The following is a 24,893-nucleotide window of genomic DNA, read 5'->3' on the forward strand; positions in this document are numbered from 1 at the left end:
GAAAATTCAGTGTCCTCTTGACTGAGAGTGTTGATAGCCCTCTTGACTTCAAACACCCTACTGAAGTTAGATATATTTCCATATACCTTCTGGAGAGTATCCCATAGCTCCTTGGAAGTTTCACAGTAGGAGTAAGCTTTCAAGACTATTCTGAATGATGGAAAGAACCATGAGATCCTTCTGACTTCTCTTTCCACCTCCTTCAGCCGCAACAACAACTTCTTTACCATCCTCTCCTAGGATGGTCTTCTTGGTGTCTTTGCCGTCAACAACATACTCCCAAAGACCTCTGCCTCCAAGAGCGGTTTTGACAAGTCTAGACCACAGTAAGTAGTTGGTTCCCTTGAGGGTAACTAGAATAGACACGGATTTAAAGACATCAGTGTAGGAGTTTTCCATTTTTTTTTCTGGGAATGAAGAACAACTCAAGAATAGGATGAATTTTACCATAAATAGAAAGGGAAAATCAGAGATTTGCGGAAGTAAAGAGAATAGAGTAGAGAAGAATGAATCTCAGGAGCTTACTTGCTCTGATACCATGAAAGAATGTGAGGATAAAGAGATTTAGATGAAGAACATTGAAGAACACAGAGAGAGAGAGAGAGAAAGTAGATCTGGGAGAAACTCTATTTCCTTAATTTTTGAATTGTGGATTTGGATACAAGTCTTTTAAAGGCAAGTTGTCTCATTACACAATACAATAAAATATTTATTGTTTAAAATATCTTCAACGGTCTCTTTCTCTCTTCTTCTTCTTCCTTGCTTCTCAAGTCTGGTCTTCAGATTCTAAACTCAAGTCTGGTGCTTTACTTAAATCTGGTGATCCTTATAAAGCCTTATAAAACCTTATAAAACCTTATAAGTATTTTCAAGTCTGACAGCTTAATTCTCAAGTCTAACAGCTTAATTCTTCTTCATGTCAACATGTATGACGATAGGTCACAGCTTCTGCAATCTCCTTATCAATCTTCAACCTTGCGTTCCAAGGAAACGGTCTTGTGGCTCCATATCTAGCACGTTTTATACAGTTTAAAGCTCAGTTCTCCGGTATTCACACACGAGAACGGGATGTTGAAACTCTAGACAACAGCCTAAGAGCTTAACAACGTTCTTATGGCTACTCATCAAAGATGGCAGTGATGTCATGGTGAGTCGAAAAGGGAACAGTCTTGGTATTTCTTGATCACTACGGGCTTGTTTTGGATCGTACCTCTGTACCATAGGAATCTGTCTTCGGAGGTTATATAGTTCCAGTCGAAGTTGTTTGTGGCTTGAAGGATTTGGTGGGAAGTAAATGTACGGATAGGGTTGTATATCTCTCCGGAAGATGCAATGAGTTCCTCCAACATTAAGCTCTCATTCTTCTGGAAATGAATCTCCTCTTCTTTATTCTTATTCTTCCTCTTGTACAAACCCAACATCTCTAAACACAGAATCTGAAGTTTGAAGATCGTCTAATGGATGCAAGAAAGAAAGAGAGAGAGTCAACTTTGGTAGGCTATGGTTCGGTAGGACCTTCCTTCCCCATCAGGTCAACTAAATATACTCTTGATATTTGAAGCATAATCTTTGTTAGTTAGGCCTTGTTTGCATTAGGAGGCCCATATACCTAAACCAATCCTTGGTTGCTTTTTTTTTTTATTTGGAGTCTTTTTGATGGTTCTTCACGGATTCTTCTAATGGCAAAGAGAGAAGGAGTTATTGGCTGGCTTCATGAAAGACTTGTATGAGAAAGATAAGCTTGATGAAGTGACTGACACATTTTATACAAAGATGGTGAAAGACATGACAAGTGGTCAACGGTTTCAAATGGAAGCATGTGTTGCACTTGCTCTGAGATGCTGTGGGAAGGTAGATGAATCCAGGCCAAAGATGATCGAAGTAGCTAAAGAGCTCAAGCGGATCCAGACATCACTTTAGAGATCCTCTCTGTTCTTGGACTATAAAGCCAAGTAATAAATTTATACATGCATTGTCTTAGGGAAACGGACAATGAACAAGAGATTAATTAATCTGTTACATAAACTTAGTTATAACGCTTAAGTACTTTGCAAATTGCATCATTGCTTGTGACAGAATATATGCATGTGTACAGCTTTGGAGTCTTATTGATAATTCTTCTCAATCAGTTACTTCACAGGATCTGAAGCCTATCCAGTAGGTATTCTTGAATGTGTGAAAGGTTTATATGGGAATAAGATGCTCAATGAAGTGATTGACTCTATGATGATGAGATACACAGTACAAGTGCTCAAATCTTACAGGTGGAAGCTTGGTTTTTTTTACTTGCACTGACCGAAGATGATTCAGATAGCTAAAGAACTCAAGCGGATTTTGACATGATTTTTAAGAGATACTCTGTTCTGAACTTTACACAAGTTCTGTTACATTTGCTTGGACTATATGTAGCTACGTAACAATCATTGTATTATGTATATTATGAAGTATGGAAATTCAGTTTCTTTACACCCTACGTATATCATTACAATATTTCACTAGTAAGACTGCATAATAGATAGATAAATCTGTTTTAAGTGTCTTACCAGAGAAGTTTGTCTTTTGGTTTGTGAAGCTTCTTTGACCAATGTGAAAGAACCTACAGTTGAGGATGTCAGTTAGGCTATCCATGTCCAAATGGATTTATCCAGTTGGACAATTTCATTTTCTGGACATATTGGTCAAAGTCCAAATAGACCACGCCGAAATAAGACTAATCTAGACCATAACCGATTATCCATGGAGCCCAAAAAAATAAAAGTTTTATATTTTTGTTAGAATATTTTTTTTTTGTGATTTTATCAAAATACGTAACTTCACAGTTTTAGCAAAAAGATATAATTTTATGTTTTCGACGGCAAAACGTGATCTTACAATTTTACCGGAAAAACATTATTTTGCAGTTTTGGTGAGAAAAATTGATATGACATTATTAATGGGAAACATTATATTGGCGGTTTTTGCAGAAAAACATGATTTTGCGGTTTTGGCAGAATAACGTGATTTTGCGATCTTGACATAAAAAATGTGATTTTGCGGTTTTGGCGAAAAACATGATTTTACGAATTTTCCGATTGGGGGGGGGATTTGATTTTACGATTTTGCAGGAAACATGATTTTACGGTTTTGGCGGGAAAATGTGATTTTGCGGTTTTGACGGAAAAATGAGATTTTACGATTTTGGCGGGAAAATGAAATTTTATAGTTTTGGTGGAAAACACGGTTTTGCGATTTTGGCGGAAAACGCAATTTTGCGATTTTGGCGAGAAAACATATTTTTGCGATTTTGGCAGAGAAACGTAATTTTACGATTTTGGCGAAAAATATGATTTTGCGACTCTGGAGGGAAAATTGATAGAACCCAGATCGAGCATCGACCGGTTCGGATCATGGACACGGCCCAAGGAGTTATTTCCCGACCAACTCAACAAGTTAAGACTGATGGTCGAGCTAGAATCCACTTTGGATGAGCTGGACGAAGTGTCACTTACTTGGATGAGCTGAGTGAGCTAAGTGACACTAGCTTGAAGCTGAATGAGCTAAGTGACACTGAACATGGAGCTGGTTTAGTTGCTGGGCGAAATGAGCCTTTTTCAGCCCTCGGAAAAATTCATAACAAATTCAATTTGGGTTTGTTTTACTCCAAATTTGACCAGGCCTTTGGTGATGGTCTTCTGCCCATTTGCATCAAGAAATATCAACAAAGGGAGTCAAAGTCGTGGTCATATCAAAGGGCATTCAACAACACACTTATTTCTAGTCAAAAAGTCTTAGTCTTTGTTTATGTTTTCTAAGTTTCTAGTTTTCTACAAAACTCTTAAATCTTTATTTGACTCATTGTACTATAAATATGTAAACTCTTCCATGAATAAAATCAGTCTATGTTTTGGAGTTTATTTTCGTTTCTTCTCTTACTGAGAGAGAGAGTTCTTTAGCTAGTTCATTGGTGTGAACCGGCTTGTTGATTTGGTGGTCAACCATTTCATTTTTGTGTGTTGTTTGGTGGTTAGTCAACACACTACATTCTTTCTTAGGTGGTTAGCCTTAGATCGTGGGTATATCAAGAGCCATTCCGCATCTCTTGACGATCCTTTCAATCCATCTCAGTTCCGGAAGAGCCATTTGCCTTCTCAGATCATATCCAACACACAGCTAAAGCGATCCTCCAATTTAGGGCGTATCAAGTGGTATCAGAGCCACTTTGGCTGGTTTGTTTTCATTTCATCTTTTCATCTTCTCACCTCTCCACGATTTTCTTTTCTTATTTATTGTTGGATCCGGGATGTTCCTTTACTCCCTTGTGATCGCCAGTTATTAAAAATAAAACACGATTAAAAAAAGAGAGTAAAAGTTTTGGCTTGAATCACTTCTGAAGAGAAATCCAAGGGGAGTGGTGGAAGAGAAACCATGCTGGCTGAAGAGAAACCCAGCTTTAGGACAGTTAAGGCGGATCCACATAAAAATTTGTTCATCTTTCTCTCTTTTCTTTTACCTATAAAAGGTTGTTTTGGTTTTTGATTGCTAAATTTTGACTGCCTATCATGCTTTGAACCAGTAAAAAGAACTCTAAGTGATCACCTAAAAATCGTGAGCTAAACACTTTGAGAGTGTGAGAATTTTTATTTGCTAACTCGTTTATTAAGTGTTTTCAGGATGTTTGGACTTCTAAGGAAAGAAAATCAGGCTTCAAAACCACAACAAGATGTTTTCTACCCTTTTAAAACATGTCTGAAAAAGAGCAATTGATTTTTAGAGATAAGAAACAGTTTGCTTCTAATGGATTTGATTTTGTGCAGAAGCAAAGAAACCAAAGGAAGAGGCAAGACATGTTCAATGAAGATGAGAAGAGGGTCAGAAATGGTGATCGTCCCTTCACCAAAGTCAAGAGAAGCAACCGAGATATGCTTGATCAGAACGAGCTTCAGACTTATGCTAGTTTGGAGAAGATGTTGCATAAGGCAATTTTTGCTATTCAGCAACTCAAAAAGAAGGGAAACACCAACACTTCTTATGCACCAAAACAGCAACATAATTTTTCTTCTCTTTCAAATTCCGATTTGAAAACTAATGTGTTTTCTTTTGATAAAAGGAAAGCTGTGAAACCCACAAGCAAAGCTCATTCTACCAGGTGCTTCAAATGCCATAGGATTGGTCATTATGCTAACAAGTTCCAAAACCAGAAACCGTTGGTGACTTTGGAGAATGACAAAGTTGAAACCGTGCCAGAAAAGGAGGAATTTTCAGACCTATCGCCAATTTTCGATGACTATGCACATGAGCCAATGGCAGTTTTGAAATCTTGTGAACATAAGAACTTATTTTCTTGTCAGTCTGAATCAATTCTTGACGAGTCTTGTTTGCAATTAAACATTTTACAACCAGAGAATCCAAGTAGTTTTGAATTAATTTCTCAGTTCGAAAAGGATTCTGAAAATGTTTTGAACAAGGATGAATTTTCTGGTCCTTTGAATGCTCTTGATATTGGTGCATATGTCCTTGGTCTTGGAAGCTTTGTGTCAATGCAGGAAGGGCCAGATGAAGAACAAAACAGTGGTCATCAAGCAAACCAAGAAAGATCTTCTTCCATTCAAAAACTAGACCAAACTCAAGGTGAGCATTGTGCTGATTATGATTCTTTTGCTTATAATCCTTTTCCTTTTAATGTTCCAGATTTGAAGACAAATATTTTTGAAGAGGGAGAGAATGATAGAACCCAAATCGAGCATCGACCGGTTCAGATCATGGACACGGCCCAAGGAGTTATTTCCCGACAAACTCAACAAGTTAAGACTGATGGTCGAGCTAGAATCCACTTTGGACGAGCTTGACGAAGTGTCACTTACTTGGATGAGCTGAGTGAGCTAAGTGACACTAGCTTGGAGCTGAATGAGCTAAGTGACACTGAAGATGGAGCTGGTTTAGTTGCTGGGCGAAATGGGCATTTTTCAGCCCCCGGAAGAATTCATAACAAATTCAATTTGGGTTTGTTTTACTCCAAATTCGACCAGGCCTTTGCTGATGGTCTTCTGCCCATTTGCATCAAGAAATATCAAAAAAGGAGTCAAAGTCGTGGTCATATCAAAGGACATTCAACAACACACTTCTTTCTAGTCAAAAGTCTTAGTCTTTGTTTATGTTTTCTAAGTTTCTAGTTTTCTACAAAACTCTTAGATCTTTCTTTGACTCATTGTACTATAAATATGTAAACTCTTCCACGAATAAAATCATTCTATGTTTTTGAGTTTATTTCCGTTTCTTCTCTTAGTGAGAGAGAGAGTTCTTTAGCTAGTTCATTGGTATGAGCCGGCTTGTTGATTTGGTGGTCAACCATTTTATCTTTGTGTGTTGTTTGGTGGTTAGCCAACGCACTACATTCTTTCTTAGGTGGTTAGCCTTAGATCGTGAGTATATCAAGAGCCATTCCACATCTCTTGACGATCCTTTCAATCTATCTCAGTTCCAGAAGAACCATTTGCCTTTTCAGATCATATCCAACACCCAGCTAAATTGATCCTCCAATTTAGGGCGTATAAAAATGTGATTGTGCGATTTTGGCGAGAAAATGTGATTTTGCGATTTTGGCGGAAAAACGTGATTTTGCGATTTTGGCGGAAAAACATGAGTTTTACGGTTTTGGCGGAAAAACATGATTGTACGATTTTGGTGGGAAAACATAATTTTACGGTATTTGTAGAAAACGCGATTTTGTGATTTTGTGATTCTTGCGGAAAAATGTGATTTTGCAAATTTGATGAAAAATATGACTTTATACGAAAATTTAAAAACCCTAGTTTTTAGTGTTTATTGGACAGCCCAGTCCAAATGTGTGCGACTCATTTATTTTTGGTTAAAGTTGGTTTTCGCCCATTTGGACTACTAACAATTTGTGTCTGATTATATCGAGCCCATTTTAATTTGGATTGGGTTAGCCCATGGTCATTAGGGCCAATTGACATCCCGACCTACACTTTGTTGAAAAATAATCTGTAGATGAAAACGTTACCGTTTTGTCTTTGCTTCTAGACAAAAGGATACTACTAACGTCCAACATCAGTAAGATAGAGAGGCATTTGATATAAAAGCATCTTCAACTCCATTCTATTATTCCTTTTAAAATAGAGTTTAAAATACAAATATTCCAATGGTATACTACTTTCCTCTTTATAATAGAGTAAAAAGTGAATTTACACTATATATAGAATAATCCATTTTTTTTGTTTTTAGCTTCAAATTCTCCTCTAAAATAGAATACCATTAAAGAAGAACTCAACTCTATTATAGAATAACTTTATTTTGAAAGAAAAAATAGAGTGAACCGTTGGAGATGGTCTAAGTTCGCTAGTATATTAAAGAAGAGGATCTGGACTTAAAATTCATACCTTTCTCGGCCTTTCGGCTTCTTATCAATCTAATATTTTCTATCGAGGCCACCAAATTCTTATCAATTAAATATTTGCTCTCTGGGCTATCAACCTAGATATCTGGACTTTTGCTAGTCGCCTTTGCGTTACACTATTGCATGAGCTGGCTTAACCTGCCAAACCTAGTACAAATCTGTTACATTATCTGTCTCTCTTTGCGGAAAATATTTATTTATTTTTAAAACCCGCTAACAAAACCCATTATAACATCCCTACTTGTATCTTAGGAAAACTCAGAACTCTGCTGTTTAAGACAGACAAAATGAGCATGCCTGACTTCAATTATGGCTAATCTGATCTCCATATGCAGATTTCTCAATCATGCTGAGCACTTTTGCCACTTGGACTATGCTCGTCAACGGCTCTCATACGTTGCATCCATGTCAACGCTTTAACCAGCAAAGCAACAACATTGAATATGTCAAAGAAGTATAAATAAATAGATGTTCTTATTAATATTCCCTTGAAACATTATTGTTTTAATTTTTCATAATTGGACAATGAGACCCGGGAAGAGCAAGAATGTGAAGGAGCAGAGATAATGGTTCTTCAAAAATGGAAGCACTCTGCTTCATTCAAACCCGATCCGGTTCTTCTCTTCAGGCCAAATTCTCAAAGCTACTAATCGATTCGATCCCAAACTTTATCTCTCTCGTCTAGGGATGTTACCTATGGGTTTACCCAAACCCCACTAATAATGGGTTGAGTTTTTACCCAAACCCACTAATAATGGGTTGGGTTTTTACCCATCTAAGACCATGATTATCCGTATAATTGATTTTTGAGTTTCTTATATATATATATATTTTTTTTTAAAAAATTATAAAGGGAATCAATTGCGAGCCGCCACGTGTCAGTGGGGCCCGCAGACAGTACAAGGATCAGAACAAAAGCGATCCTTATTTCATCTTCTCTATTACCGATTTTTACTCAAAATATGGGGTCCATCACTTTAAAAACCCCCTTGTAACTCCCGATAATTGTGCTCTAAGATTAATTGGATCAACCACGTGTATTAATTTTAAAACTCATATTTATGTTGAGTAAATACAAAAGGGTAATGGTGTACCCATGAGTTTTCAATTATATATATAGATTTTCACCATTTTAATTAAATTATATAAAATTTGCAAAAACGTTTTTCCGTCAGAACCAAAAAATGATTTTTTCCGCCAAAACCGTAAAAATAAATTTTCTCACAGAAACCAAAAACGAGTTTTTCCGCCGATACCGAAAAATCGAGTTTTTCTACCGAAATCACAAAACCGAGTTTTCCCGCCAAAACCATAAACCTAAGTTTCCCGCCAAAACCGCAAAACCGAGTTTTCCCACCAAAGCCGCAACACTGAATTTTCCTGCAAAAACCGTATAATCAAGTTTTTCCGCTAAAATCGCAAAATCGAGTTTTCTGACTAAAAACCGCAAAATCGAGTTTTCCCGCCAATACCGTAAAACCCAATTTTTCCGCCAAAACCGCAAAAACGATTTTTTCCGCCAAAACCGCAAAAACGATTTTTTCCGCAGAAACCGAAAAAATGATTTTTCCCGCAGAAACCGAAAAATGATTTTTCCCGTCGAAACCGAAAAACTGAGTTTTCCCGGGAAAACCGAAAAACCGAGTTTTTCCGCCAAAACCGAAAAACCGAGTTTTCCCGTCAAAATCAAAAACGAGTTTTCCCGCCAAAACCGCAAAACCGCAAAACAGAGTTTTCCCGCCAAAACTGAAAACCGAGTTTTCCCACCAAAACCGAAAACCGAGTTTTCCAGCCAAAACCGAAAACTGAGTTTTCCCGCCAAAATCGAATAACCAAGTTTTTCCGCCAAAACCGAATAACCGAGTTTTCCCATCAAAATCAAAAACGAGATTTCCGGCGAAAACCGAAAAAACCGAGTTTTCCCGCCAAAACCGAAAAACCGAGTTTTTCCGTCAAAATCAAAAGCGAGTTTTTCCGCCTAAAAATCGCAAAAAAATTGTTCCCACCATAATCGAAAACGGGTTTCCCGCCAAAATCTAACAAATTTTCCCGCCAAAACCGTAAAAACAAGTTTTTCCGCCAAAACTCCAAAAACGAATTTTTCCGCCAAAACCAGAAAGATTATTTTCCCGCAAACCGCAAAAATGAGTTTTCCAACCAAAATCACAAAAAAAAAATTTACCGATCAAAAACCGCAAAAAGAAAATTTTCCGCTAAAACCACAAAAACAACTTAACAAGTTTCCTCGTTAAAACCATAAATGAGTTTTCCTGTCAAAATGTTTACTGCTAAAACCGCAAAATGAGTTTTCCGGTTAAAATTGCAAAATATTTTTTTTTTCGAAAAAGCGAGTTTTTCCGCTAAAATTGTAAACGAGTTTTGCGCTAAAACAAGTTTTCTATAAAATTGCAAAATCTTGTTTATATATTAAAGCTCACATTAATGATATTAATATTGTACATGATCTTCAGAATAAATAAGATAATACTTTGGGTACCCACGGGTAAAACCTATGCCATATTGGGTTATTTTCTGGGTTTGGATTTCAACCTTGATGTTTCTGGGTTTTTGCAGGTTGGATATAAATTGGGTTGGGTTATTTGTGGGTTGGGCTGGACTGGGTTATTTTACCCTACGTTAACATCCCTTGAAGATACTACAAAGTAAGTTCTAGTACTAGGTACATTTTATAGTACCAATATTCTGTTTCTGATGCATTTCCTGCAAGTCAGAAAGTTCATATACATAAACTAGGTTCAGTAACAAAAGTACCACTTTCATTGTACTGGAAAATGCATTAACAATCCTAATTTTTTGTGATACCATTGAGAGAAGATATATCTCCCAGGTATTATAGTGCAAGCATTACACACGCGCACATAAAAAAAACAGTCTTTAAAAACAGTCATATGTGCATCTGAGTCCCCCTGAGAGTCTGAATTCCATACTTCTGCCTCAGAAAGAAATGATTTTTAAACTTGGCTTCACAGTTCAAGAACAGAGGATATGTAGATGATTTCAGATATGTTTCTCTATTTTCTTGAGTTCTTTAGAAACGTTTATCATGTGAAGCTCTTATTCTCCTGGTCTAAATCTTACACATCTAAAATCAAGCTCAATGAATGCTTCCATTTGCACTCTTACATTCTCAGGGGCACAGCTTAAAAACTCGGTACAACATCAAGAAACATGAATCGTAGTTTGGCTTTTGGTCTAGATGCCTTGCTCAAATATTGGACATGAACACTAGAAATACTTCAGTTTGTTAAACGAACTTAGAAATCTACTTATGCTCCCTAAAGACATGCTTATGGACTTATCCATTAGAGTAGAGGTTTTGATATCTTTTCCGATCTCAAGTTCTTGATCAACCTAATGACTTTTTTTCTTTGATTGATTCATAGGTATGTCCATCGATCAGTCTTCCATTGATCAAAATAATACTCTGCAACTTTACACCTGGTGCTTTTTTTCCCCTGATCATGTCCCTGGAGCTGTCCCACAAAAACTTAATACCGAGATAATTAACAAGACTCTAATCCTTCAGTATACTCTGTGCTCTTGTTTGCACTGTTTATACCATTTTTATTTGTTTTGATCTGATCAGAGCATTTTGGATCAGAAGTTATCAGTTCACCTGTTACATACATTCCTCCATCATCAAACAATGTTGCAGAGAATATTTCAGAGGTAGGTGGAGACGTCTCTAGAATGTTGAGGAACACGTCTATGATACAAAGAAAATGATACACTAGCGATGAGGAGCTTGATGAACTGAATTCTCCTCTTACCTTTGTTATTGACAAAGTGTATGTGTCACTAAGTTCGGGACACTATGGGAATGTGAAGGAGAAAGATGAGCAAGTAGGTGCAGTGGTAGCAAATGTAAGATATGAGCTTCTTAGGGAAGTGTGGTCTATGTGACTGATATGAAGCCAAAACATGTTGAGATTTTTAGTGAAGCTCTTGTTACTTCTGAAACAAACAAACTCTTTTCAAGTTATTATATGTAGCTGTAAGGATTTTAATGAATAGGCTCTTAGAGAAAAACCTGTATACAGCGTCTGAAGTGGCAATAAACTCTTTTAACAACAGTCTGATACAGAAACGCCAAAAAGTAGCAAACAAAGATGGAGAACCATTGGAAGAGAAAGAATGAACTTAAATTTGAAAATTTCTGACTGTTTTGTACTTTTGTATGAACTCAATGGAACAAGCGTGAGATTTCTGAACAAACCAAGTTCATCTGTTTCTGCGTGTGAAGAACTTTTGATGAAGTTTCCATCGTTCTTCTAGGTTTGTGAAGCTTCTGTGACTAATGGGAAAGAACCGACAGTTGAAAAATAACCTGTAGAGACTAGAGAGACATTGGTCATAAGATAGAAAAAGGATATTTATAAGAGTCCCACATCGTAAGACAGAGAGTCATTAGTCATATACTTCACACTATAAAAAGAAAGCCGAACCACACTTTCAATTCATACCTTTCTCGGCCTTTTGGCTAAGATCAAGTGTAGTATCTGTTCTTATCAGTTTAATATCTGATATGTGGATCATTGGTTCACATGATATTAACTCTATTTTTTGAGGGAGAAAACTCAATAAGATAGCTTGCTATCTCGGTTTTCAAGAGTCACCCATGCGTTGCACTGCTGCACGGGCCTGGCTCAACCCGCCAAAAACAGTTCAATTCTTAACACACAGAAACACCACTTAACTTTGTAGTGTTCCCATTTGAATCCAAGAAGAAGGTTGTAGTTCTTGAGAAGACGGTTTGGAGGTAAGAAACCGCTATAGCTTTCTCTTTTGCCATCTTAGTTCAGCATACTCACAAAACTAAACAGGATATTCTCAAACTAAAGACAACATCCTTACAATTTGAGGAAGTTCTTGTAACCATTAGCCATTTATTGAAACCGCTCTGTCATCAGATCTTGACTAATGTATCAAAGGTGGTTTTCGAGCATATCTCTGTTTTGTACATAAACTCTAAGAGAAACATGTGATTGCTGAAGTTTGTTGGGGGATTATATGATTAGATGATTTGGTTAGCAGTTTTTGATTTGTCATTGCAAAGCTCGATGAGATTTTCTAAGGAGACATTTCCAGTCTCTTGAAACGATCTTAGCGGTTGATTTGCTTCTGAGTTCTTCTTCTTTGTCTTGTTTGTCAAGCAATTCATCTTATGATCAACAACATGAGTAAAATAATTAAAAACAACTTAACTCGAGATGACTTTTTTCAGAGAAAAGACGAGGATGGTTCAAAGGGAAAGTGATGTCGGAACACAAGTTGAGTCAAAAGGAACAATAATTGAAATATAAAATATAGATATTCCGTGAACTGTTTATTATTTCCCACAACACTTTCCCTTTGTCCTTTGAATTACAATCTCATCATGAAAAAGGAAACTGTAAGATCGTCTCTCTCACTCACAAGGGCGATGGAATTCTGGAGGGGCAAGGCGAGAAAGTTGTTTTTAAAAAATGGAAGTATGTTTCTTGAGCAACTTATAGCCGACTGTAACGGCATGTCAAACCCTATCAGAATGTTCTCTTCCTATCAAATCTCCAAAGCCATCAATAACTTCGATCCCAAGTATTCTCTCCCTGATATTCCATCACCCTTACGCTGGTACAAGGAAGTCATCGAAGGCAGATCTTACGTGATCAAGAGATTAACAAGGCAAGTGGGTGAAGAGAGTGCTTACAACGATATTGTGTTATCTGCTCGGGTAAGTAACCACATTGGTTTCCTCAAACTCATGGGATGCTGTCTCGAATTTCTTCATCCGGTGTTGGTATTTGAAGACCTAGAATATAGATCTTTGAACACTCGAGGAAGTGTTGGTAGCTTGGAGACGCCGGTGTTGCCGTGGAATGTACGTTTGAAGATTGCCAAAGAGGTTGCGGTTGCTATAACTTATCTTCACACTGCTTTCCCTAGAATCATTGTCCACAGAGATATTAAGGCAACTAATGTTTTGTTGGAAAAGAATGGGAGGGCTAAGCTCACTGGTTTCTCGCTTGCCGTTACACTCCCTGAGGGTAAGACGTGGATTCAAGATAGATTGGCTGGAACTTTCGGATACATAGATCCTATTTATCACTTGACGAAAATAGTGTCAGAATACACAGATGTGTACAGTTTTGGAATCTTTATGCTGGTTCTTCTGATGGGACGACCACAACTTCTATCAGATGGGCACTCAGTTTTTGGTACTAGTATTCTTAAACATGTGAAGGATCTTCTGGAGAGAGGAGAACCTGTTGAGTTCGGGGGTGGTTCGAACGACATGAGGCCTGGTCAGATGAGAATGTGTCTCGACCTGGCACTTGGATGCTGTGAGGAGAGGAATGAAGACAGGCCGAAGATGATCTTGGTGGCAAAAGAGATTAAGCTAATAGAACAAGCATCAATTTGAGATTATGCTCATACCTAGTAAGTTTGTGTATATGTGTATTGCTGGATTTCTTGTAGTATATGATTTTCTAGTAAGACTTCATTTCAATTAAGAAAGAGTTTTGAGGATACATAAACTAGTAGCAATGTTCTGTTTCTGATGCATTTCCTGCAAGTCAGACAGTTCATATACATAAACTAGGTTCCGAAACAAAAATAGCAGTTTCACAGCCAAAAAAACAGAGGATCTTTAGAAACAATTATATGTGCTTCTAAGCCTGAACATAGGATATCTAAATGATGTCAGGTACAAATTTATACATGAATTGTCTCAGAGAAACCGGAAAATGAACAAGAGATTAATTAATCTGTTACATAAACTTAGTTATAACGCTTAAGTACTCTGTTTTGCCTTCTGTGTCCTTAGTGTTTATTTATAGCCTTTGATGAAGTTTCATATGTCTACTTTGCAAGTTGCATCATTTCTTGTGACAGAATATATGCATGTGTACAGCTTTGGAGTCTTATTGACAATTCTTCTCACTGGTAGATCAGTTTACTTCACAGGATCTGAAGCCTATCCAGTAGGTATTCTTGAATATGTGAAAGGCTTATATGAGAATAAGAAGCTCAAAGAAGTGATTTGCTCTATGATGATGAGATACAGTACAAGTGCTCAAATATTTCAGGTGGAAGCTTTTGTTTTTACTTGAACTGAGATGCTGTTAGGAGAGGGACGAAGACAGACCGAAGCTGATTCAGATAGCTAAAGAACTGAAGCGGGTTCTGACATGATTTTTAAAAGATACTCTGTTTTGAACTTTACACAAGTTCTGTTACATTATTATGTATATTAAGAAGTATGCAAATTCAGTTCTCTGCACCCAACTTATATCATTACAATATTGCACTAGTAAGACTGCATAATAGATAGATAAATCTGTTTTAAGTGTCTCACCAGAGAAGCTTGTCTTCTTGGTTTGTGAAGCTTCTTTGACCAATGTGAAAGCACCGACAGTTGAAAAATAATCTGTAAACAAAGACGTCATCGTTTTGTCTTTGTTTATAGACAACAAAAGGATACTACTAACGTCCCACATCAGTAAGAGAGGCCTTGGTTAAAAGCTAGATAGTGTATAAAAGAACCCGAGCCTGACCTAAAATTCAAACCTTTCTTGGCCTTTGGCTTCTTATCAGTTTAATATTTAATATCTGCACTATTGCATGGGCTGGCTTAACCTGCCAAACCTATTACAAATCTGTTTTTAATATCTATCTCTCTTTGCCGAAAATATATATTTACTTGCTTGTCTCTTAAGAAAACTCAGAATTCTGCTGTTTAAGACAAGACAAAATAAGCATGCAAAAAAAAAAAAAAAAAAACAGATTTCTAATAAGACGTGGATTCAAGATAGATTGGCTGGAACTTTCGGATACATAGATCCTATTTATCACTTGACGAAAATAGTGTCAGAATACACAGATGTGTACAGTTTTGGAATCTTTATGCTGGTTCTTCTGATGGGACGACCACAACTTCTATCAGATGGGCACTCAGTTTTTGGTACTAGTATTCTTAAACATGTGAAGGATCTTCTGGAGAGAGGAGAACCTGTTGAGTTCGGGGGTGGTTCGAACGACATGAGGCCTGGTCAGATGAGAATGTGTCTCGACCTGGCACTTGGATGCTGTGAGGAGAGGAATGAAGACAGGCCGAAGATGATCTTGGTGGCAAAAGAGATTAAGCTAATAGAACAAGCATCAATTTGAGATTATGCTCATACCTAGTAAGTTTGTGTATATGTGTATTGCTGGATTTCTTGTAGTATATGATTTTCTAGTAAGACTTCATTTCAATTAAGAAAGAGTTTTGAGGATACATAAACTAGTAGCAATGTTCTGTTTCTGATGCATTTCCTGCAAGTCAGACAGTTCATATACATAAACTAGGTTCCGAAACAAAAATAGCAGTTTCACAGCCAAAAAAACAGAGGATCTTTAGAAACAATTATATGTGCTTCTAAGCCTGAACATAGGATATCTAAATGATGTCAGGTACAAATTTATACATGAATTGTCTCAGAGAAACCGGAAAATGAACAAGAGATTAATTAATCTGTTACATAAACTTAGTTATAACGCTTAAGTACTCTGTTTTGCCTTCTGTGTCCTTAGTGTTTATTTATAGCCTTTGATGAAGTTTCATATGTCTACTTTGCAAGTTGCATCATTTCTTGTGACAGAATATATGCATGTGTACAGCTTTGGAGTCTTATTGACAATTCTTCTCACTGGTAGATCAGTTTACTTCACAGGATCTGAAGCCTATCCAGTAGGTATTCTTGAATATGTGAAAGGCTTATATGAGAATAAGAAGCTCAAAGAAGTGATTTGCTCTATGATGATGAGATACAGTACAAGTGCTCAAATATTTCAGGTGGAAGCTTTTGTTTTTACTTGAACTGAGATGCTGTTAGGAGAGGGACGAAGACAGACCGAAGCTGATTCAGATAGCTAAAGAACTGAAGCGGGTTCTGACATGATTTTTAAAAGATACTCTGTTTTGAACTTTACACAAGTTCTGTTACATTATTATGTATATTAAGAAGTATGCAAATTCAGTTCTCTGCACCCAACTTATATCATTACAATATTGCACTAGTAAGACTGCATAATAGATAGATAAATCTGTTTTAAGTGTCTCACCAGAGAAGCTTGTCTTCTTGGTTTGTGAAGCTTCTTTGACCAATGTGAAAGCACCGACAGTTGAAAAATAATCTGTAAACAAAGACGTCATCGTTTTGTCTTTGTTTATAGACAACAAAAGGATACTACTAACGTCCCACATCAGTAAGAGAGGCCTTGGTTAAAAGCTAGATAGTGTATAAAAGAACCCGAGCCTGACCTAAAATTCAAACCTTTCTTGGCCTTTGGCTTCTTATCAGTTTAATATTTAATATCTGCACTATTGCATGGGCTGGCTTAACCTGCCAAACCTATTACAAATCTGTTTTTAATATCTATCTCTCTTTGCCGAAAATATATATTTACTTGCTTGTCTCTTAAGAAAACTCAGAATTCTGCTGTTTAAGACAAGACAAAATAAGCATGCAAAAAAAAAAAAAAAAAAATGCAGATTTCTAATGATGGCTAATCTGTGATCTCCATATGCAGATTTCTCAATCATTCTGAGCACTTTTTCCGCTTGGACTATGCTTGTCAACGGCTCTCTTACGTTGCATCCATGTCAACGCTTTAACCAGCGAAGCAACAACATTGAATATGCCAAAGAAATATAAATAAATAGATGTTCTTATTCATATTCCCTTGAAACATTATTGTTTTGATTTTTCATAATTGGACAATGAGACCCTGGAAGAGAAAGAAAGCGAAGGAGCAGAGAGAATGGTTCTTCAACAATGGAAGCACTCTGCTTCAGGATCTCATCGCTGACTCTTAACGGTATTTCAAACCCGATCCGGTTCTTCTCTGCCGGCCAAATCCTCAAAGCTACCGATGGTTTCGATCCCAAATGTTCTCTCTCACGTCATAGATTGTTCACCTGGTAAAAGTGCGTCATCGAAGGCCGACATTACGCGATCAAGAAGTTCACAGAGTCCGAGTTTACACCTGAGAGGGAGTGAGAGGTTTACAACGACATTGTCTTATCTGCTCGGGTAAGCAACCATAGTAGCTTTCTAAAATTTCTAGGATGTTCTCTCGAGTTTCCTCTTCCGGTTATGGTATTTGAATACCCAGAGAATGGAGTTTTGAACGAGCCAAGAGGTTGCGTGGAGGGGGCGTTACTGCCTTGGAATGTTCGATTGGGGATTGCTAAGGAGGTTGCGGTTGCTGTGACTTATCTTCACACGGCTTTCCCTAGTATTATCATACACAGAGATGTCAAGCATACAAATGTTTTCTTGGATAAGAATTGGAAGGCTAAGCTGACTGATTTCACGTTTTCAGTAACTTTTGGATACATAGATCCTGTTTATGCTATGACGGGCTTTGTGACAGAACACACTGATGTGTACAGTTTTGGAATCCTTATGTTGGTTCTTCTGATGGGAAGACCAGCAACTTTTGCTTCATCATGTGGTGTTCTTTGTAATATTCTTGATTATGTGAAGCATTTGCGAGCGAGAGGAGAACCTGTTGAGTTCAGGGGCAATTCGAATGACATGGAGCCTAGTCAGATGAAAATGTTTCTCGACCTAGCACTGAGATGCTGCGAGGAGAGGCATAAAGACAGGCCAAAGATGATCTTGGTAGCAAAAGAAATTAAGCTAATACATAGATCACTAGATTGTTAAAAACTTCAAATTCTGAGGATGGTCAGATTCAAAATTTGAGATTATGCTCATACTTTGGTTGTGTATTGCTGGATTTCTTACCTTTTATAGTATATGATTTTCACAGTAAAAACTTTCATACTGATTAAGAAAGAGTTTGGTAAATAAATCTATCTAAAGTTTCTAAAAGCAGGCAGAATATTGACTTGAATAAATCTCACTAATTTATCGGCTGCCTTGACACATGGATCCTATTTATCAGACGAGCATAGTGACAGAATACTCAGATTGTACAGTTTTGAAATCTTTATGTTGGTTCTTCTGATCGGAATGGAACCAATAATGGATGCAACAGATCATGATCATATTCATAGTTATGTGAAGTATATGCAAAAGAGAGGAGAACCTGTTGAATTATGGGGTGATTCGGACAACATGAGGCTTGGTCAGATGAAAATGTTTCTCGACCTGGCACTGAGATGTTGCGAGAAGAGGACTGAAGACAGGCCAAAGATGATCACGGTGGCAAAAGAGATTAAGCTAATAGAACAAGTATCACTCTGAGGATGGTCAGGTTTAAGATTTGAGATTAAGGTCATACATAGTAGGGTGGTGTAATATGTATTGGTCGATTTCTTGTAGTACTTGATTTTCTAATAGGACTTCATATTTTCATTAAGAAAAGAGTTTTGTGGGTACATAATCTTTCTCTGAGGTTCTGAAAGCAGGCAGAACCTAAGGAGTAAGTAAGGTTACTAGCAAGGATAGTTCCGAGAACTTACTTCAAATTATTCTTATTAAAACTGTTTATCAGGATTAGGTTAAGAAAATCTAATCCGTGGCTTCTCACCGGATCAAATCCTCAAGGCTCCAAATAATTTCGATCCATGTCTTTCAAGTTTTTGATTGCTGGCATTATACCTGGTACAAGGGTGTGATTGAAGACAGGAAGTGCATGATCAAGTAATTCTCAGAAGGAGAGGTCTTAGGACTCGGAGAGGGAGATGCTTACAATGACATGGTGATATCTGCTCGGGTAAGCAACTACAAAAACTTCCTCAAGCTGTTAGGATGTTGTCTCGAGTTTTGGCTTCCGGTTCTAGCGTTTGATGGTGCAGAAAATAGGGTTTTTTTTTAACCAACTGGTGGTAGCCTAGGGGCAATTTCTTGGAGGCTTGTTGTGTATGCACATTAGTTCTGGGTTCGACTGGGAACTAAATTATTACTACTTGGCTAGTCTGGGTTTGGGCTTCGGCCCAAGTGATTTATATGGTGGGCCATAACAGATGATTGGTCCACCTCTTGGTACTAGCCGGAAGATATTCTAAATTCGGGTCAGGCAGAGTGGTTTATCAAAAAAAAAAAAAAAGGGGGGTTTTAGACCAGCATGGAGATGCATCTAACGGGAATAATAAAATGGTATTATCTTGGAACCAAAAGTTAAAGATTGGAAAGGAGGTAGCCAACGCTCTGATTTACTTCACACGCCTTTGTCTTGTTTATCAAGTAACCCATCTTTTTATCAACATGACTACCAAAGAAAAAACTTGACTGGAGATGCTTCTTTCGGAGAAAAGACGAGGATGGTTTCAAAGAGAAAGTGATGTAGGAACACAGTTGAGTCAAACAGAAAAATAATTGAATATAAATAATGTTTATTATTCCGACAATACTTTCCCTTTGAACTATCCTCAGTCTTTATTTTTCTCATCAAGAAAAAAGGAAACTGTAAGATCACTCACAAAGGCGATGGAATTCTGGAGAAGGGCAAGGCGAGAAAGTGTTTCCTCAAAAACGGAAGAATATTTCTTGAGAAACTCATAGCCGACTGTAATGGCATGTCAAACCCTATCAGAATGTTTACTTCCGATCAAATCAACAAGGCCACGAATCACTTCGATCCCAATTGTTCTCTCCCTGAGCTTTCATCCAAATATTCATATTTGTGGTTCACCTTGTACAAGGGCGTCATCGATGGCAGATCTTACGTGATCAAGAGATTTACAAAGAAGACAGGGGTCGAAGGAGAAGAGACAACTTACAACGATTTTGTGTTATCTCTTCGGGTAAGTAATCACAGTTTTTTTCCTCAAACTCATTGGTTCTTGTCTCGAGTTTCCTCTTCCGGTGCTGGTATTTGAAGACCTAGAATATAGAGCTTTGAACATTCGAGGAAGTGTTGGTCCCGAGGACGGGCCGGTGTTGCCTTGGAATGTACGTTTGAAGATTGCCAAGGAGGTTGCAACTGCTATAACTTATCTTCAGACTGCTTTCCCTAGAATCATTGTCCACAGAAATATCAAACCGACGAATGTTTTCTTGGATATGAATGGGACTGCTAAGCTCACTGCTTTCTCGCTTGCTGTGACACTCCCTGAGGGTAAGACGTGGATTAAAGATACAGTGGCTGGAACTTACGGATACGGAGATCCTATTTATTTCAAGACGGGCGTACTAACAGAATATTCAGATGTGTTCAGTTTTGGAATCCTTATGTTGATTCTTCTGCTGGGAAGACCATTATGTTCCGACGGATCAGATGGAAACTTTTATAATAATATTCTTGATTATGTGAAGGATCTGCGAGAGAGAGGAGAACCTGTTGAATTCTGGCGGGGTTCTAACGACATGAGTCCTGGTCAGATGAAAATGTTTCTCGAGCTGGCACTCAGATGCTGTGAAGAGAGGAATGAAGACAAGCCAAAGATGATCTTGGTTGCAAAACTGATTAAGCTTATAGAACAAGCATCACTCTGAGGATGGTCTGATTTAAGATTTAAGATTTAAGATTTGAGAATTATGTTCATACCTATTAGGGTTGTGTAATAGTGTATTGCTGGATTTCTTATCTTTTATAGTATATGGTTTTCAAGCAAAACTTCATTTTGATTAAGAAAGACTTTTGGATAAAATAAATCTATTTTTAGGCTCTGAAACCAGGCAGAACATGTGACATGGTTCTCGTTTTCAGAAAGGCTTTGATGTTGAACTAATAAGGAGTAAATAAGGATCCTAGTATCCTCTATTAGATCCGAAAGCATGAAGCATAGTTTCGAGGATCTGCTTGAAATGATTCTTGTTGAATTTGTTTTTCAGGATTAGGCTACAAAGCTGAATCCTTATGAAAGTTTTGTGTTGATCATTCATAAAGAATATATGAATTGTTTTACTGAAGATGTCTTATTACATTTCCCTTATTAGTTTTGTGTTGATCATTCATAAAGAATATATGAATTGTTCTACTTTTGTGTACAAGAGGTCTTAATATATAAGCACACAAAACTAATAAGGGAAATGTATAAATGATAGAAATCGAAGAAAGAAATCATAACTGTATGGAATAATTAGGGGTGGGCGTTCAAGTTCGGGTTTGGATTCGGTTCGGATCTATTTCAGATTTTGGGTTTTGGGGTTAAAAATTTCAGCCCCATTAAATTATTTATAAATTTTGGTTCCGGTTCGAGTTCGCTTCAGATCTTTGCGGGTTCCGTTTACATTATTTTAAAAAATTTTAACTCATAAATACTTTAAATTTCTTAAAATATGAAATCTAAAAATAAAAATAATATATAACATATAAATTTGAGCTATGTATGCAAAAATACCTAAATTTAGCATAAAAATTGGTTTGACATGAATATTTGGATGGAGAATCAATATATATATTTTAAGTATTTTTGATGTTTTGAATATTATTTAACTATTTTAGATATTTGCTTTTGACTATTTGTATATATTTTCAAATATTTTGAACAACTTCAAAATATCTTATACATTTTGGATATTTTTTGGATATTAACTCTAAAAGTAGCTAATATATATTCAACTATATAAATCTGATTCAGATATATTTGGATAACCGAAAAATTTCAGTTCGGATCGGGTTCGGTTCTGGTTCTCTAGATACCAAAATTTTGAATTCATTCGAATATTTAACCAGTTTCGGTTTTGGATTCAGTACTTCTTTTTAGGAACGGATTTGGTTTGGTTCTTCGGGTTCAGATTTTTCGCCCAGCATAGGAATAATCATAGGATCTTGATTGATAATTATCCTTAATAACTCCATGTGCAAAACAGTAAGTTCAAACTTATTGACTGAAAAACTTTACTTTCTGAAACTTTAGTAATAATCCATTATTTAAAAATAAATATTTTTCTAAAAGGAAGAATTTACCGGATATTCATAAGGACTAACAAAATGAAGAATATAGCCATGCTACAGTTTGGGCCCACAGAAGAGACATGTTTGGTCCAAAATGACCGAAAATAACCTTCCAATCGCGTGTACGTGGAAAGCAGACGGAAGAAAAAACCCATGTGCTTAATTGTGATGTACCATAACTAAACATAGAATAGTCTGTCACTTCTATAACCTAACTACTAACTTAATAAATTTAAACCATCTGCATTTTCTGACCATAGTGTTGGTGTGCCTCATGTTAGTTTATGCTATACAATATATATTATATGTAATACAATATGGGCAGATGAGGAACAAAAATACAATAAGACGAGTATGGTTCATGCAATGGAGGATGGCCGCACAATCAAACAAACATATGGTAGCTAACTTCGAGCTGTAGAAACTTGAGTATGTGTTGGGAGAAAGTTAATCGGATCCAAATGGAACCCCACATATATCTGATGCAAATAAGGGTAATGACAATTGGTGAATCAAATGTATACGAGCAGTGTAAACAACTAACTATATTAACATGCATGGCTACAAAAATGAGATAAAATTGTGAATTTACGTGGTCCAAACAATATCAGACTGTAATGTTGTGGGAAAACATTTTTTCTGTTTTATACCAACTCAAGGTCGGAAAACTATACTATATGGCATATAATGTGGTCATATAGCTAACAAATAGAGGATATATTTTTGTAGAGGTTGTGAGCAAAATGAAAAAATAAGAGGCAAGAGTTACATGGGAACGTGGCATCACCGACGGAGGGACCATATATATACGCATGTCCTTGTATGAAAAAAGGCTGGCATGCGACTATACTATATTCAATATAGTATGGCAACACTAGATTTGGGTGTATTTGTCCAAACAAGCTGACAGATACTGTACTACATTAGTTATGTAATAGTCTCAGTATTTACATTATGTCGTACGTATAAAAGCATCAAGCTTTCGTAATGGCGAAAGATAAATAAATATGTTTCGTTAAATTAAAATGAAGATACAACCCAAAATAATACAAGAAATTCGAAGGACATAAAAGTCCAAAGTGCGCGCTTTAAAAAAAATTAAGAAAATGCGATAACTTGGTAAGAAAGTTAGGACATATGTAAGAAAGTTAACGGAAGAGGAATTTGAAACTGCAGTTAGGACATATGTAAGAAAGTTAACTGAGAAGAAAGCATCAAATGGATTATTACGGGAGTTGGTGTGGGCTAAATGTGGAGAAGGCTTCAATTACATATGTCCTAACTGCAGTTTCAAATTCCTCTTCCGTTAGGGTCACACACTGATTCATACACTATGTGCCATTGAGTTCAATGAGAAAAAGCGTTGCAACACACGATAAACCTGCGAAATAGAATCATTGTAAGTTAAACATACAAACCAAATTGGTTACAATTTCAACTATTCTATATGGCATATAATATGTTCATGTTCAATTATATATATTTTTATACTAAACATGGGTACTATACTATCAAAGTCGCTCATATAGTAGTCATATTACAACATACATAACTTACTCTCACAAATACGAACCCAAAAAATCATGTGGGAAAACTAACGAAGACAACACGGAAACATCCATGGAGAAACCCATGGTGAAGGAGACAAATACGAAAAATCCTAACTAAGCTTGTAAAATTAAAATTGTCTTGCAAATTACCTTTATTGGTCGGCCATCGATATACACATAAACCTGGATCTGCAAATAAGAAACAGTGTTAATGATGTTAATACACAGCGAGATGGGTTCAGAACAGAGGATAAGACTGATTATGCTCATTAATCAAACCGGACTTACTTTGGTTTGCTTAGACACTGACGGCGGTGGTGGAAGCAAAAACCAGTGGAGATGATGGCAAAAATGTTGGAAGCGCTGATGGCGTAGAAGAATTGTGGGAACCGAAATTCCCACTGTCGATTTCCGTTTAAATTAGGAAAGTAGGAGAACCCTAGTTTCCCAGAGGTCCCGGATATCTGCTAATACCACACGCTAAGCAATCAGAACACGAGATAACAACGATAAATTATATGAAATCGTAAAAAGAGAGTAAAGAGAAGTCTTATTCCGAATTTGCGTATGAGCGTTTACAACAAGGTATAAACCTGGGCTCGAGAGCTGTCGGCGAGATTCCTAGTTCTAACAACCTTCCCTTGCGAACCAAGCGTAAACCGCCATGCGGCTTACAGGCTGTCGGTTAAGAAATCGTAAGTTGGGCCTTGAGTCATGTCTTAGGTCCCTTTGGGCCGTCTTCTGACTCGAAGCGTTTATTACGGCTTCTTTCGATAAAGAACGAACTTTCCGCGGTTTTTGCCGTAAAGTTTGATTGATGACTTAGAATGGCGGGAAACAAGAAATGGGTTCGCTACGGTCTTCGGGAGATAGCATCGAAGGGTAGACGAGAATGCATGGACTAATGTTGAATCGACGTTTCAGAAGAGCTCGATCGCTACGTAGCGATCAAGCTTGGCTCGAGCTCGGTCACTACGTAGCGACCGAGCGGGACGAACACTCGGTCGCTACAAAGCGACCGAGCTTGGCTTCTCGGTTGCTACGTAGCGACCGAGCGGAACGAACGCTCGGTCGCTACGTAGCGACCGAGC

General features: G+C 37.1%; 2 protein-coding genes and 4 pseudogenes across 3 annotated transcripts in view; 5 read left to right on the forward strand and 1 right to left on the reverse strand.

The window, feature by feature from the left end:
* Nucleotides 1-1,954, reverse strand: part of LOC106337748 — a 5,891-nt pseudogene extending 3,937 nt beyond the window's left edge.
* Nucleotides 1-2,171, forward strand: part of LOC106337747 — an 8,763-nt pseudogene extending 6,592 nt beyond the window's left edge.
* The window catches only part of LOC106337749, a 7,325-nt gene extending 4,999 nt beyond the window's left edge, over nt 1-2,326 (forward strand). The window contains exon 5 of the mRNA XM_013776877.1: nt 2,130-2,326. Coding sequence (XP_013632331.1) covers nt 2,130-2,295 — 166 coding nt within the window. The 3' untranslated portion in view covers nt 2,296-2,326. The remainder of the gene's footprint in view (nt 1-2,129) is intronic.
* Nucleotides 2,327-12,791: 10,465 nt separating this feature from the next.
* Nucleotides 12,792-14,528, forward strand: LOC106337746 (non-functional pseudokinase ZED1-like). Of its 2 annotated transcripts, none has more exons than XM_013776875.1 (2): nt 12,792-13,834; nt 14,346-14,528. In XM_013776875.1, the coding sequence occupies exon 1, from the start codon at nt 12,792-12,794 to the stop codon at nt 13,815-13,817; it is 1,026 nt and encodes a 341-aa protein (XP_013632329.1). In that variant the 3' UTR covers nt 13,818-13,834; nt 14,346-14,528. The 2 variants fall into 2 exon arrangements, with proteins under 2 accessions (XP_013632329.1, XP_013632328.1); XM_013776874.1 differs by having other exon boundaries at nt 14,363-14,528.
* A 2,631-nt stretch (nt 14,529-17,159) lies between these two features.
* Nucleotides 17,160-18,199, forward strand: LOC106338561 (annotated as a pseudogene).
* A 1,567-nt stretch (nt 18,200-19,766) lies between these two features.
* LOC106338562 lies at nt 19,767-20,873 on the forward strand (annotated as a pseudogene).
* The last annotated feature ends 4,020 nt before the right edge of the window (nt 20,874-24,893 follow it).

This window comes from Brassica oleracea, chromosome C4 (genome assembly GCF_000695525.1).
Source record: "Brassica oleracea var. oleracea cultivar TO1000 chromosome C4, BOL, whole genome shotgun sequence".
NCBI classification, from domain to species: Eukaryota; Viridiplantae; Streptophyta; class Magnoliopsida; order Brassicales; family Brassicaceae; genus Brassica; species Brassica oleracea.

Bases quoted from the DNA above. Each gene is read 5' to 3' on its own strand.
- LOC106337746 (XM_013776875.1), top strand. From the start codon at position 12,792: ATGAAAAAGGAAACTGTAAGATCGTCTCTCTCACTCACAAGGGCGATG.